This window comes from Odontesthes bonariensis, chromosome 13 (assembly GCF_027942865.1).
Source record: "Odontesthes bonariensis isolate fOdoBon6 chromosome 13, fOdoBon6.hap1, whole genome shotgun sequence".
In the NCBI taxonomy this organism is placed as follows: domain Eukaryota; kingdom Metazoa; phylum Chordata; class Actinopteri; order Atheriniformes; family Atherinopsidae; genus Odontesthes; species Odontesthes bonariensis.
Window position 1 is genome coordinate 12,384,908 of NC_134518.1, and position 13,966 is coordinate 12,398,873.

Here is a 13,966-nt window from a genome sequence, read left to right on the forward strand (position 1 = left end):
CGCACTCGCTGGCCCGTTCTGCTGCGGAGAAGAGAGATGCTATCTAACAGTGCCTTCCAGCATTCCACTAGTGATTATCTATTCAGTTTCACAGGCAGATTTGAATTAGTCATGTATTTTCCCTTCAGTGCATTTCTTCCTTTCCTCTCTTGCTCTCACACACGCTGGGAATTCCTCGTTCACCAGTGCACGAGTTCCGCTCGGACGGAAACTTCGAGGTCAGACCTTTTCCACACGAGTAGATGCTTTGTTTGTCCGACTGAAACCACTTAAAACACCTTATTATATCCTATCACGTCAAACACAGCATCCGTTTTATTGCACAAAAAGTAGTTTATTCTGAGTTCCGATGTGTAGAAAAACCACACAGAAGTCATATATTGTTATCTATTTATCTTGCTTGAAAGGCGGTTTAATTTGAATATACGGTAGGAAGCCGTTTTTTTGCGTTAGTCGAGTTATGTTTCACATTTCAAAGTATCTTATTAATAGCGAGTTATGGGCAACAGAAGGATCATCTGTTTACCTTTATCACTCTGTAAATACTGTAAAAAGAACAGATCATATATTTGGATATTGGTATTTTGCGTTGGAGACGAATGTTGTTCCAGTTCTAGCGTGCGGTAGACCTCAGTACCAGGTATAAATGCATGCTTGTGGCATCCAATATTTTGCATGAGACTTAAGGCAACTCTTAACAGATTGTTTAGTTTCATTTTAACTTCCAACCGATTCATTTTTTTTATGGAACCATACATTTGTGACCCCGTGCCATCTCACTAAAGGGAGTTGTTTTCTCTGTCCGCCCTGTCTCCTGCTCACTGCGCACCACAGGTAGTTGCCTCTTGTTTTTCATTCCCTTGTCGGCCTGAGCGGAACAGCGACCCCTCGTGCAGAATGAGAAACCGGACTGCTGATAGGTGTACTGGTGTTCTCTTTGCCCAGATAAAATGGGCACTATAACCTGTAACATTGTTATAAAAACCTCCTTTTCTGTAAGTTTTTTTTCTCCATTCACTGTCTTGCTCCAGGCTGCTGGTTATTGTTTCTTTTCTTTGTTTACTTTTTTTTTTTTTTAATCATCAGCGGACGCAAAACGGGTATAATTTTTCTATGACAACAGTGAACCAAATAGGAGTTAGCGCTGATCCATGGGTGTTTGTGCATACATTTGCAGTCGAGCTGAAGAGCCGAATGCATTCGAAAACCTCTCTGGGTGAGCTTAAAAAAATGAATACGACGCACACGGACACAGTACTTCATTGTTAATCATATCATGCTCTTGTTTAAGAAATGAAGTGCAATGACTTGACTTTACAAATTTTTCTCTCCTATTTATTGACAACAATATTAAGTCGTAGCTTTTGAGCCAAACTGTTTAAAGGATGTATATATTGGTTTTTATTTTTCTTATATAATCAAGCTGACCTTGTACAGAGAGGGACAGCTTCTGTGCAGTTGGAAGTCTTATTTTCTTTTCTCTGTCTCTCTCTGGTCCATATAAGCAAGAGACAGTCAAGTTAGCAGACTGTCTCCTGGATGCATTAGAGGATGCTCAGATTGATAGAATGCCCTTTTAGTCCGGGACGTACATGAGCAAGTGACCGCTGTCATTCACGTTTAGCATCGCAGCATCTTCAGTAGGAGCTCCTTGCGGTTGGTTTTCCAGTCCTGTGTTGTGTCACTAGTCAGGGTTACAGGTCTTCAGCGAGCCATTTATCAATGTGGTGTTCACTGACAACACCATGAGGACTGCCATCCCACATTTGGAAACTACTCATTGTATATTACCATCGAGTTTGAGGTCTTTGATTTATTTCATTTCTTTTCCTGTCATAATAATGTACTCACAGTATCCACATCCTTTGACACCGTATGCAAACACGTTTTTTCTTTCTCTCTTGCTGGCCTTTAAGTTTATTTGTTGTAGAAATGGAAAAAACCTTCAAAATAATGCCTATTCAATCCAGAAACTGTGAATGGGGGAGTGGAGATGTCAACTTGTATGTACATTATATGTTTTGATGTAATCGGAAGCACTGGGAATATGTTGTACTTCGCTGTAAAAAAAAAAAAAAAAAAAAAAAAAGGAAAAAACAAATTAAATTCCATATCTGATATAGCTGTACTTTTTGTTGAAAATAAAACCTCTACAGAACTGCGCGTGGAGGCGTCAGTGTGTGAGTGGGGAGCGTTGTGCCGGCTTTCCTGTCGTGTGACGTCATCTCTTGTTCGTAGCGGCCATTCACAGCTGACACATGAACTCCAGGATACATCGCGGAGTAAAGATAAAAAAAAAAACACATGATCACAAAAGAAATCAGTCCGCCTCTGACCATAAAAGATCGCTCGCACTGACGATGCTGTGCGTAATGAGCAACCACAGTTACGCACAAATGTCTCCAGCTTTGGCCACGCTGAAGTGGAGGCTGCTCACTCCGCTGTCTGATGTGTTGAAGTCCAAAGATGCGAGACTTCTTCGTTTCAGGCAAGATCTAAGGCTTCCCTGTGTGATGCGCAGTCTATCTGTGTGTTTCTTCATTTGAGTCTAAATGGAAAGGAACCACGTTAGATTGTGCAGAGTCACCTGTTTAAGGGGGATGAGAACGATGTGCAGTGTTACTCTGGTCTCTGGTGGTCGGCCATGGTGTTGCACTCCCCCACTGACGGGGCAGATTTTCCAACAAAGTCGCGTCGGTGGGCTTCGTAGAGTCAGAGCCAACAGTCGCCTGTCTTGCCCTCCTCTCCTTAGATATCAGCCATGCGGGCAGGAGTGCGACACGCTGGCCCCTGGATCGGCCGACCCAAACTTCAGCATCACACGAGTTCAGAGGTCTCATGATTTAAGTAATTCTTCAGGATCAGAGGAATGTCCAAGCTGCCAAAAGCTGGCTCCTTGTCAGCAAAGGGGGTGTTCCTTCGAATTGCCAGCCGAGTCTGCGACATCAGTGTTTTAGGGCAAACTGGTGGGAAAACAGAAGGGACAGACAAAGGTAAGGCGATGGCAGCGTTTCACGACAGCGGATACTGAATCTGTAAGTCTCACCCCTCTCTTTAAGCAGCAGAACCAGAGCTTCATTCTGCTTAGTGGTTTTGTCAATGATGAGCGTGGGTAAGTACACGTCCGCCCCAAAGTCTATGAGAAGTTGAATGTACTCCACCCCGCAGCCGTAACGGAGACACACCTCCAGGACGGTCTTTGGCTGTTTAATCCGTGCCAGCATCTTCTCGTCCGTGCAGTTGTAGTTGGGGTTGGCCCCGTGAAGAAGGAGCAGTTTAAAGCAGGCCAGGTGTGCGTAAACGGCGGAGATGTAGAGCGGCCCTCTACAGGCTGTGGCGTTCGAGGCCCACTCGGGAACTTTGGCTTTGACGTCCACCTCGGCTCCAAAGCGCAGCAGCTCTCGGAGCACGTCAACGTCGCCCTCTCGGGCGGCAGTCAGCACCGGGGAGCAGTTGTTGTACTGGCTGCCATTGGGGTCAGCTCCAGCTTTCAGCAGGGCAACCACACAGTCCAGATGTTTCCCACTGACAGCTGTGAACAGAGGCGTCTGGGCTTTCACGTCCAAGCTGTCGATCTGGATTTAAAAAAAAAAAAAAAAGATACAACATGTTTAAACGGTAGGAAACATAGTCCAGACTAGTTGGGTTTGGAGATTAAAGAGCAGGCGTTGAAGAACGAGCACTCCGCCCACAGAGCACCACCCTCTAACAGCATCACCAGACTCCGATACCACTAATTCCATTACTGATTCAGATCACTTTCTTCAGTTCCGTTCAACATGTGTTCACTCATTGTCCCAAACAAGGGCTCGAACAGCAAAATGCAATAAAAAAAAACTTCAAACTTTCAAAAAATACAACAACAAAATAAGAATCACGACAATTAAACGGAAAAATAAAACATAACAGCAGTTAATCCAAAATTGCACATTACAACGTTGTCGAAAACGCACTCGTGTATCTGAAAATACAACATTTAAAAAAGAAACATACGCACACACACACATCCGAACACAACATTTCACGTTCGACGGCTTTCGGTGACGGACGTGGACGAGCGGCAAGTGAACGTATCACATTCATTGGACTTCAGCTTCAGCTGGGGGTTCACCCCGAGTCACGTTCCGCTCGGCACAGAATTCATGCACACAAGCACTATGATAAAGCGCTCTGCGGCCTAAGTGGACATTTCTTATCGTTTCTGAGGCTTCCACGGCGCTTTAATGTGGTTTTAATGAAAAGGTAATGTGTTGTGAATCACAGCGGAGCTGACAATAGCACTACTAATTCCCGGGGGGGGGGGGGGGGGGGCTCCACTGCAAACAGCCCCCGGCAAAATGAAAATATGGAATCACCACTAATGGAGGATTCTCATTTAGCTGTTTCACCTTTGTAGAATGGAAAAACTGCTGATATGACATCAAACAGCTAAACATCCTGGGCCGCCAGAAAAGCAAACTGAAACCACCAATAAGCTTAAAACAGGAGTCAGTGTCTGTGACTGGACTGAAAGAAGAAAAAGGAATTCATACATAAACTTATAGTGCAAACTGAAAATAGCTTTTCTTTTCAAGATTGACGTCAATGCCACGAATAATTCAAACGGTCCTAAAAGAAAAACGCCACAGGAGGTGTCACAAAGCACTAATTCTGACCTTTTGTGGTTCATGATTCTCTCACATTTGACCTGGAAAAAGCCATTTTTTCAACAGTTCGATGTTTTAATTTACACCACAAAGCCAAAATGTGGGTTTTTTTTCTTCCAAAGTAAAGCAGCTGAATGATCATCCTCCAAGAGTGCTGATTCCATTGTATTTCGTTTTTTTAAGCCAGGTGGTTTTGAAGGCTGCATGCTCATTCACTGAATGGCAGCACTGGTTCAGTGTGGCTGTTTTACCTCCAGTATGTTGAAATACCTGCATGCACTGCACATCCTTATCACACCGGTTAGTTAAAAAAAGACATACTGATAACAGAGGGGAGTTTTTTTTCCTTTTTGGGGGGGACTTTTAGCCTTTTAGCCATAAAGGCTAAAATGCTCATGGAACTTAACCATCACACTTAACCATTCCAAGTGAGGGATTTAGTGAACATTTCACATCTCATTTCTTACTCTTCTTTCTTGGTAAATGAATAAGAACTAAGTGAACGTGTCTTTGAAATCAAACGAGTTCTGTCTCACCTCCGCGCCGTGCTCCAACAGCAGCTCCACGCACCTCAGGTGTCCCAGAGCAGCGGCGGTGCGCAGGGGGGTTACGGGGATCCCCCAGCCACTCCGAGCGTTGATGCACCTCCTGTAACTCTCCTGAGAAAGGAGCTCGGAGAGCAGGCTCACGTTGTCGCCGCTCACCGCGTTGTTCAAGGCCTGACACTGCTCGCTGTCCTCGTCCTCCTCCTTGGGCTGCAGCAGGGAGAAGATCTTCGAAATGTCCATCAAACTCATGTCGACGGCTTGGCCCAGAGCCATAACGGTGACCGCAGGCGAGTCAAAACTTCTCCATCCGCAACAGCAGAGTTCACCGTGGACGTGCCCAGATTATTTTTAGGCGAGGGCTGGCTTTGACCACACAACACTGTCACCGTAAGACCAAGTTGAGGTGAATGTAACCAGACGCCCGCCTCACCCTGTGTTTGAAACTCCAAAGAAATCAGAGGAGAAGGCGCACGTTCAAAGCTCCATGAGAACGTCACCTGAAGGAAGGAACACGTAAAGGTCCGCCAAGGAGCATCTTAATGCCTCGATCAGTTGCGAGAAGTTCAGCAAGCTATGTGTGTGTGTCTGTGTGCAGATTGACTGACAATGGGGACCCAGCGCCCCTATCTGGGGGGGGGGGGCTAATTTTAGGCCACATAGGGGCCAGGCTGAACTTCCATTCTGGGAGAGTCGCGGCTCGGGTTTATAATTAGAACGGTGATAGAGCTGGGTGATTGGCGAGTGCGACTTGATCTATCCCTGCGTCCCATGTTGTGCGTGACACGTTTAAAGTCAGCAGCGGCATTTCACGTCCCCCGCCCCCCCCAACTGTGAAACTAACGCAGAATAATTTGTGCGTAAAATGGACATTTGCTGTTTCCACTGTCACCCTCATCCCCCGGTTCACACCGAGGCAGCCGGTGTGGTCAGCGTCAGCTGTGTGGCTGCCCGAGGCTTTAGTGGAGATGCCATCAGCTGTTGCTCGACCAAAAAAAAAAACACCCATGTCTCCCTACTGTCCCCGTGTTTCGACAGGGACCTGAGACGTGCCGCATTCCTTCAGCAGATGGTAAATTGTCGGGTTCCTGGCGTTGTGCAAAACACACACTGAGGTTTTACGCATTTCTTTGAGCATACAGGGACAGAGGAAACACGAATGAGAACGTTGGAGTTTCTCCTAATACAAGCTCCCTGAGCCACTTCACAGAAGAGGTGACAAAATTAGAGCAATCAGCAGCTGCATCTGAAATACAACAGGCCTTTTCACAGCGGGCATTTTCGACCACAGACACTCCCGCGTATGTCCAGCTCTTCTTAATGTATCTTTGGCGAATATCTGGTATTCAGTAACCAGACGAGCGAGATTTGCTACTCTTATTTTTTCAAAGAAAATTACGATTCTGTGTGTTAAAGGGGACATATTATGCAAAACTCACTTTTTGCAGGTCTTTGTGTTCATATTTGGGTCTCTACTGCTCCTTCAAACACTCCAAGCGCGAAAAAAACCCATCCATCCATTTTCTGTAGGTCAGTAGAAAGACTTTGGTGTCAAGAAAAAAATGCTGCTGTGAGCCATTTGGATGGCTCCCTTATTGTGACGTCACAATAAGGGAATTTGCATATACCTGTCGACCCCACCCACTCCCCACCCGCTCCCCACCCTCTACATTAGTTGAAGATCAGCCATCATGTATCGAGCATCGAGCATACAGCGCAATGGCTACGAAAGGAAAATCACACATGAAGTGTTTCTGGAGACCCAGGTGTCCAGCTGCAGCTCCAGTCTCTGCCGGTGATACCTCCCGGTGGTTTTCACAACAGGTCAGCCTGTGTGAGCTGCTCCACCGGCCGAGGGGGGAGCCCTCCGCTCCGGGCCGCTCACCCTCTCCTCTCCCGGGCCAGCCGCCTGAAATAAGTTGAGAAAACATCGGCGCCCCCTGCACCTCGCGCTGCTGTCGCCGCGGTCACCTGTCTGCTGGTGGCCGGGAGACGTCCTCACTGGCGGACACCAGAAGGAGCTGCCGGCTGCAGGGGGCGCCGATGTTTTCTCAACTTATTTCAGGCGGCTGGCCCGGGAGAGGAGAGAGTGAGCGGCCCGGCGCGGAGGAGCGCTCCCCCTCGGCCCCGGTGGAGCAGCTCACACAGGCTGACCTGTTCGTGGCTGTGAAAACCACCGGGAGGTATCACCGGCAGAGACTGGAGCTGCAGCTGGACACCTGGGTCTCCAGAAACGCACCACAGGTGAGTCAGGCTGGAGACTACAGAAGCTCTGCACTGAAAACAAATGAACCCTTAATTCATAGGATAATAGATAGATAGATAGATAGATAGATAGATAGATAGATAGGCCTAGATACTTTATTGATCCTGAAGGAAATTCAAGCATCCAGTAGCAAGACATAATAAAGCAATAAAAATGTTTATACAATTATAAACACTTTAAAAAAATCTTAGAATTTAAAAAACAGTTTAAAAATACAATCTCAGAAAATAAAGTACAGAATTGTACCTTTAGGGGTACGATGGCTTGTCACTGGGGCAGTACCCTCTGAAGGATAGTTTTGTACCCTTATACTGAAGTAGCTTAACACAGACTGTCCATTGTACCCCAGCATGTAGAAAAAAAGGTACATCTATGTACCTTTTACCACTTGAGTACATATGTAAGAAAGACTCTGACATTGACGTCTAGCCCCGCCCCCTTCCCGTGCAGTTTCAGTTTAGTTTTACACGGAGCATGGAGCACATAGTCAGCTCTGCTGCTTCAGTTAAGTTACCACTTCAGGTTGGCTGGATCACAGCCTCAAGATAATAGCATGTGAGGAGTTGTGTGCGTGCATTCCAACCAAGTAAGTGTTGTTAAGTGTCAAGATAGTTAGTTAGTAGGTAGTTTTCAGAGTTTGTATGTCGTGGTGTTGATGTGCAACTATTGTTAGATTAGCATGCTAACCGCGATTAGCATGCTAAGCGGAGAATTAGCATTGTAGGTTTACTGTATAGGAAAACGGCAATGTCATGCTAATTCAGCTATGTTTAATTGAAGTAATGCTGGAAGATTTATTATTTCAGTCAGTATATTTTGTTAGTTTAACTCAGTGTGTTGATTAGCCTTATTCTGTGTTTACAGACCACACACACGGCCAACTGAGGCTCTTGCACATGTAATTGAAGTGTGAAGTTTAATAAAGGAACAAAAGGGAGAAAACTGCTTCATGGTGTTCTGACCGACACCCCCCATACAACACAAATCCCAACATCAGAACCAGCACAAATACAGTCCTTTATGGTCCTCACCAACATTTTGGTCCTTCGAGCCGGATTTTGTGTTGATTTGGGATCACGATGCAACGAGGCAGTGAAGCAGTTCGTCCTAAGCGGCAGCCCCGTCTCCCTGCCTACCTTGAAGATTATGAGCTTGATGCAGCCAGCAATAGGCAACATCTCAGTGGACCGACAGCGATGCAGATGCACTCAACGGAGAGGGAATGGACATCCAACATGGAGGGAGCAGTCGAGATGACACCCACCACACGCTCTCACACCTCATATCCCAGGCGCCAAGTCCAGTGGGATTCAGCCCTTGGCGAACAAGAGGACGAATATCCCCACTTGCGTGCCATAGGACATGAGAGGCGGCGTGAACAGCATAGGATGCCCCGTCCATCCAGCCCTGAGTATGATGAGAGCAGTGACTCCGTCAATGCATACAAAGCTGAACTACAGGAGATTCGCATCGATAACATGAAACTTCATCAATCTCATAAGTATATACTAGACAGTATGGCTGAACTTAAAGATGTCTTTAGAGAAGTGAAGTCGCTTACAGAGAGAGTGACAGCCCTCAGTAATGCTCAAGCAGAGCATCAACAGGACGAATGGTCAGATCTACCCCCTTCTCCACCTCCAGCACCACGTGCCACAGACAGAGAAGAGGAGGAATACAGTGACTGGCCGCCTCCCCCATCATGGCCATCATCACAGCCAGAGAGCTACGATAAAGGTCAAATGGTCTCAGCGATAGACAGAATGATGAGCGAGCTACAGCTACTGAAGCAGAGCGCTGCCTCAAGATCAACGCCAGCGGCTAGCTTGCCTTCCACCCGGCGAGCTGGCTACTTCTCTGGGCCTAAGCAGCCTAGCAGGCCCGCAGTTGCTCCGCCATCGCCAACCATGGGAATGCCTACCCATTCCCCACTCTTCAGTCCCTCTAACTTCAGAGCCCGATACGGACCTGGCCAACACTCAAGTTACGCGCCTAGCCCACGAACAGGCCAGTCTCCACACCTGGGTGGTCAGCAGTCATTCATCCCACCGGTGTTTGGGGAGAGAGTATATAGGGGACCCAAACCGAAAATTCCAATTTTCAAGAGAAGAGATCCGGTGGAGTACGCAAGACTTAAGATAAGTCTAGAGAATCTGCTACCTGAGGACGGCACAGAGCTCTTTAAATATCAAGTCCTTATCGACCAGAGGAGCTTCAAAATTACACACGCCTTCACATCGCCACACCTTAATCTCACTGAGCGCTCCTACCCAGTCACATCCCTTCAGAAGAAGTACAAGCATCTGGTGGGTCTCCCTCTTGAGCAGTTTACCCGGGTTAAGCCCCTCGTACTCATAGGTGCTGACCACCATCACTTACTCACACCCATCGAGCCAGTGAGATTGGGCCCTTCCAGGGGGCCTGCGGCTATCCACACCCGACTTGGATGGACCCTGCAAGGTCCCACTAGGCTAGTCCAGCAGACTCTACCAGAACAGCAGTGCCTCTTCACCACAGTGTCCCCACAGACCACGGAGCTGATGGCTAACGTCCAGAAGTTGTGGCAGATGGACGTACTGCCATTTCGTAGCGACAAAGTCGTCACTCGATCTAAGGAAGATCAGGAGGCCGTGGCTCTACTGAAAGCAAGGACAACGAGAGTGGAAATCGAGGGCATCCTACGCTATGCCACCCCCCTGCTTCGGACGCGCCAAATGCCCCTCTTCCAGGCCACCAAGGAGGCGGTTATGCCCAGCCTGCGGAGCACAGAGAAGAGGCTGGCCAGAGACCCACAGCAGGCAGAGGCATACTGCGAGGAGATCAGTAAGCTGGTCAAAGCAGGATCAGTGAAGAAGCTAGGCCCTGACCTCTCAACAGAGAGTGAATCCTGGTTCATTCCCCACCACCTGGTACGACACAACGAGAAGAATCGCATAGTGTTTAACTGCTCGTACCAGTTCCGTGGACTAAACCTGAATGAAGCACTGCTGCCTGGACCCACACTGGGTGCCTCGCTTCTTGGCGTCTTGCTACGCTTCAGACAGAGCGCAGTAGCAATCAGCGGTGATATACGCGGCATGTTCCATCAAGTTAGGCTCTTGCCGGAGGACAGACCACTTCTCAAGTTCGTATGGAGAGACATGAGGCGAGAAGATCCCCCAGACGTGTACGAGTGGCAAGTCTTGCCATTCGGCACGACTTGCTCTCCATGCTGTGCGACATACGCACTGCAGCGACATGTCAGTGAGCACAGCGCTCCTGATGAAGATGTGCGGCAGTCTGTAGAGCAGTGCTTCTACGTTGATAACTGCCTACAGAGTGTTCCCACAGCCGAAGAGGCTAAGGAGCTTGTGGACAAGCTCTGTGGACTTCTTGCCACTGGTGGGTTTGAACTCCGCCAGTGGGCGAGCAACGTCCCATGTGTCATCAGCCACCTCCCAAAGGGGGCCCAGTCCAGCAGCCTTGAGCATTGGCTTTCGCACGGTGACACCAGCCATCCAGAATCCGCGCTAGGCCTTACGTGGCACTGGGAATCTGACTGTCTCGGTTACAAGCACCGGCCCCTAGAGTACGGCACACTGACGATGCGCAACGTGTACAAGGTCCTTGCTCGACAGTATGACCCCCTGGGGTATATTCTGCCCTACACAACGCGTGCCAAAGTGCTTGTCCAACGTGTCTGGGATAAACAGCGCCACTGGGATGATCCACTCCTCCCTGAGGATATACAGCAGGAATGGAAAGACTGGGAAGCGGAACTTCAGCTACTACCACAGATATCGTTGCCTCGTCCCTACGTCCCAGCTAAAGCCAACGCTCACGCAAGACAGATCCACATCTTCAGTGACGCGTCAGAGAGGGCTTATGGATCGGTCGCATACCTACGGTCGGAGGACACTGGAGGGAAAGTCCACCTGTCCTTCCTTGTGGCCAGATCCAGAGTCGCTCCCCGCCGGCAGACATCGATGCCAAGACTGGAGCTCTGCGGAGCCGTCACTGGAGCACAGCTAGCCAGCTTGCTAGCGAAAGAGCTCACGCTACACATCGACAGCGTCGTTCTGTGGACTGACTCGACCACAGTGTTGACGTGGCTCCAATCGGAGTCATGTCGTTTCAAGGTGTTCGTGGGCACTCGCGTGTCTGAAATCCAAGAGCTAACTGACTCCAGTTGCTGGCGCTACGTAGACTCTGCCCAGAATCCCGCGGATGACATTACCAGAGGCAAGACTCTGGGAGAGTTAGACCAGTCAAACCGTTGGTCTCAAGGGCCACCCTTTCTCCTGAAGGGCCCAGAAGAGTGGCCAGTGAGGCCTGACACGGTGCCTGAGCCAGACTCAGCGGAATACCGTAAGTCTACCTTCTGTGGCCTGACGTCCACAGTCGAGGCATCCAGCGTCACCACTGCTAGGCAGTACTCCTGCTGGACGGAATTGGTCGACGCCACTGCCCAGGGGCTTGATGGGGCGGCTGCCCCGTCTTCAGTCCCAACTGCGTCCGACTACCAGCAGGCGGAGATGCTGATCATCAAGCAAGTGCAACAGGACTGTTTCCCAGAGGAGCTACGCCTTCTTCGGGCTGGCAAACCTGTCCAGAGGAGCAGTCGGCTCCTTACCCTTTCGCCTGAGCTGGATCCGGAGGTGGGGATTATCAGAGTGGGAGGAAGACTGCGACGAGCAGAGGCGCTGGATCCCAGCACCATCCATCCAATTGTCTTAGATCCATCCCATCCGGCTATTAAGCTCCTGATTCAGGATTATGATGCCCGCTTATGTCATCCAGGGCCTGAGCGCGTATTTACGGAGATGAGGCGGACGTTCTGGGTTCTGCGCGGGAGAGAAGCCATTCGACGGATACAGCACCAGTGCCAAGAGTGCCGTCGATGGAAAGCTCGTCCAATAGTGCCAAAAATGTCCGACCTACCCGCAGCTCGACTAAGGCTCTTCCAGCCACCGTTCTATTCAACTGGTGTCGACTGCTTCGGACCATTCCAGATCAAGATTGGCCGCCGCACAGAAAAGAGGTGGGGCATTATCTTTAAATGCCTCACTACCCGTGCTGTGCACTTTGACCTCTTACCCAGTATTGATGCGGACTCCTATCTGATGGCTCTCAGAAGGTTCATCGCTCGCAGGGGGACCCCTGCAGAGGTCTACTCAGATCAAGGGACCAATTTCAAGGCCGGAGAGAAGGAGTTACGCAAGTCTTTTGCCAGCATGAATCCAGAACTGCAGAAGCTCCTGGCAAAGCAGAAGATTGCCTTCCACTTCAACCCTCCTGCATCCCCACATTTCGGTGGGGTGTGGGAGCGGGAGATTAGATCGGCAAAGTCTGCTCTGTACACCGTGATAGGAGCACAGTCAGTATCCGAGGAAGTGCTTCGTACAGTTCTACTGGAAGTTGAGGCCATCCTGAACTCTAAGCCTCTGGGCTACAGCTCGTCCAGTATTGCGGATGAAGACCCTGTGACACCTAATGTCCTTCTGATGGGGCGGCCCGACGGTGCGTTGCCACAGGTGGTGTACCCCATGGACAAAGGCTTGACGAGGAAGAGATGGAGGCATTGTCAGATCATGGCCGACCAATTCTGGGCAAGATTCATACGCAATTATCTGCCCACTCTGCAGTGCCGCCAGAAGTGGCATGATACTACAGAGGACCTCGCTGAGGGCGCTGTGGTCTTGTTGGTAGACCCACAGCTACCAAGAGCGAGCTGGCCTATCGGGAAGATCATCACAGCGCATCGGAGTGCCGATGGACGAGTGCGGTCAGCGGACGTCCAGGTGAAGGACCGAGTCTACACCCGTCCAGCGGCCCAGCTCATCTGCCTTCCTGCCCTTCCGGACTCTGACAGCGCTGGAGATCATCCTTCGTCTACCTGAAACCCATCTGGGTCTTTCTTGTGAGCGAATTGACTCAGCAATTCGGGGGCGGCTGTAAGAAAGACTCTGACATTGACGTCTAGCCCCGCCCCCTTCCCGTGCAGTTTCAGTTTAGTTTTACACGGAGCATGGAGCACATAGTCAGCTCTGCTGCTTCAGTTAAGTTACCACTTCAGGTTGGCTGGATCACAGCCTCAAGATAATAGCATGTGAGGAGTTGTGTGCGTGCATTCCAACCAAGTAAGTGTTGTTAAGTGTCAAGATAGTTAGTTAGTAGGTAGTTTTCAGAGTTTGTATGTCGTGGTGTTGACGTGCAACTATTGTTAGATTAGCATGCTAACCGCGATTAGCATGCTAAGCGGAGAATTAGCATTGTAGGTTTACTGTATAGGAAAACGGCAATGTCATGCTAATTCAGCTATGTTTAATTGAAGTAATGCTGGAAGATTTATTATTTCAGTCAGTATATTTTGTTAGTGTGTTGATTAGCCTTATTCTGTGTTTACAGACCACACACACGGCCAACTGAGGCTCTTGCACATGTAATTGAAGTGTGAAGTTTAATAAAGGAACAAAAGGGAGACAACTGCTTCATGGTGTTCTGACCGACACCCCCCATACAACACAAAT

At 49.0% G+C, this 13,966-nt stretch overlaps 2 protein-coding genes across 2 annotated transcripts; one reads left to right on the forward strand and one right to left on the reverse strand.

Moving 5' to 3' along the window:
- Nucleotides 1-1,897: 1,897 nt before the first annotated feature.
- On the reverse strand, nucleotides 1,898-5,778 carry asb12a (ankyrin repeat and SOCS box-containing 12a). Its single transcript, XM_075481003.1, has 3 exons — nucleotides 5,183-5,778; nucleotides 3,047-3,575; nucleotides 1,898-2,963 (listed from the first exon to the last, which is right to left on the reverse strand). Exons 1-3 carry the CDS (start codon nucleotides 5,465-5,467, stop codon nucleotides 2,818-2,820), a joined length of 960 nt encoding a protein of 319 aa, XP_075337118.1. The 5' UTR covers nucleotides 5,468-5,778; the 3' UTR covers nucleotides 1,898-2,817.
- A 2,758-nt stretch (nucleotides 5,779-8,536) lies between these two features.
- Nucleotides 8,537-13,966, forward strand: LOC142397141 (uncharacterized). The gene is made up of 2 exons (XM_075480482.1): nucleotides 8,537-13,576; nucleotides 13,845-13,966. The coding sequence occupies exon 1, from the start codon at nucleotides 8,537-8,539 to the stop codon at nucleotides 13,334-13,336; it is 4,800 nt and encodes a 1,599-aa protein (XP_075336597.1). The 3' UTR covers nucleotides 13,337-13,576; nucleotides 13,845-13,966.

Bases quoted from the DNA above. Each gene is read 5' to 3' on its own strand.
- LOC142397141 (XM_075480482.1), top strand. From the start codon at position 8,537: ATGCAACGAGGCAGTGAAGCAGTTCGTCCTAAGCGGCAGCCCCGTCTC.
- asb12a (XM_075481003.1), bottom strand. From the start codon at position 5,467: ATGGCTCTGGGCCAAGCCGTCGACATGAGTTTGATGGACATTTCGAAG. The intron at 3,576-5,182 runs GTGAGACAGAAC...TTTTAAATCCAG, and splicing joins TGTTGGAGCACGGCGCGGAG to ATCGACAGCTTGGACGTGAA. The intron at 2,964-3,046 runs GTGAGACTTACA...TTTTCCCACCAG, and splicing joins TCTGCTGCTTAAAGAGAGGG to TTTGCCCTAAAACACTGATG.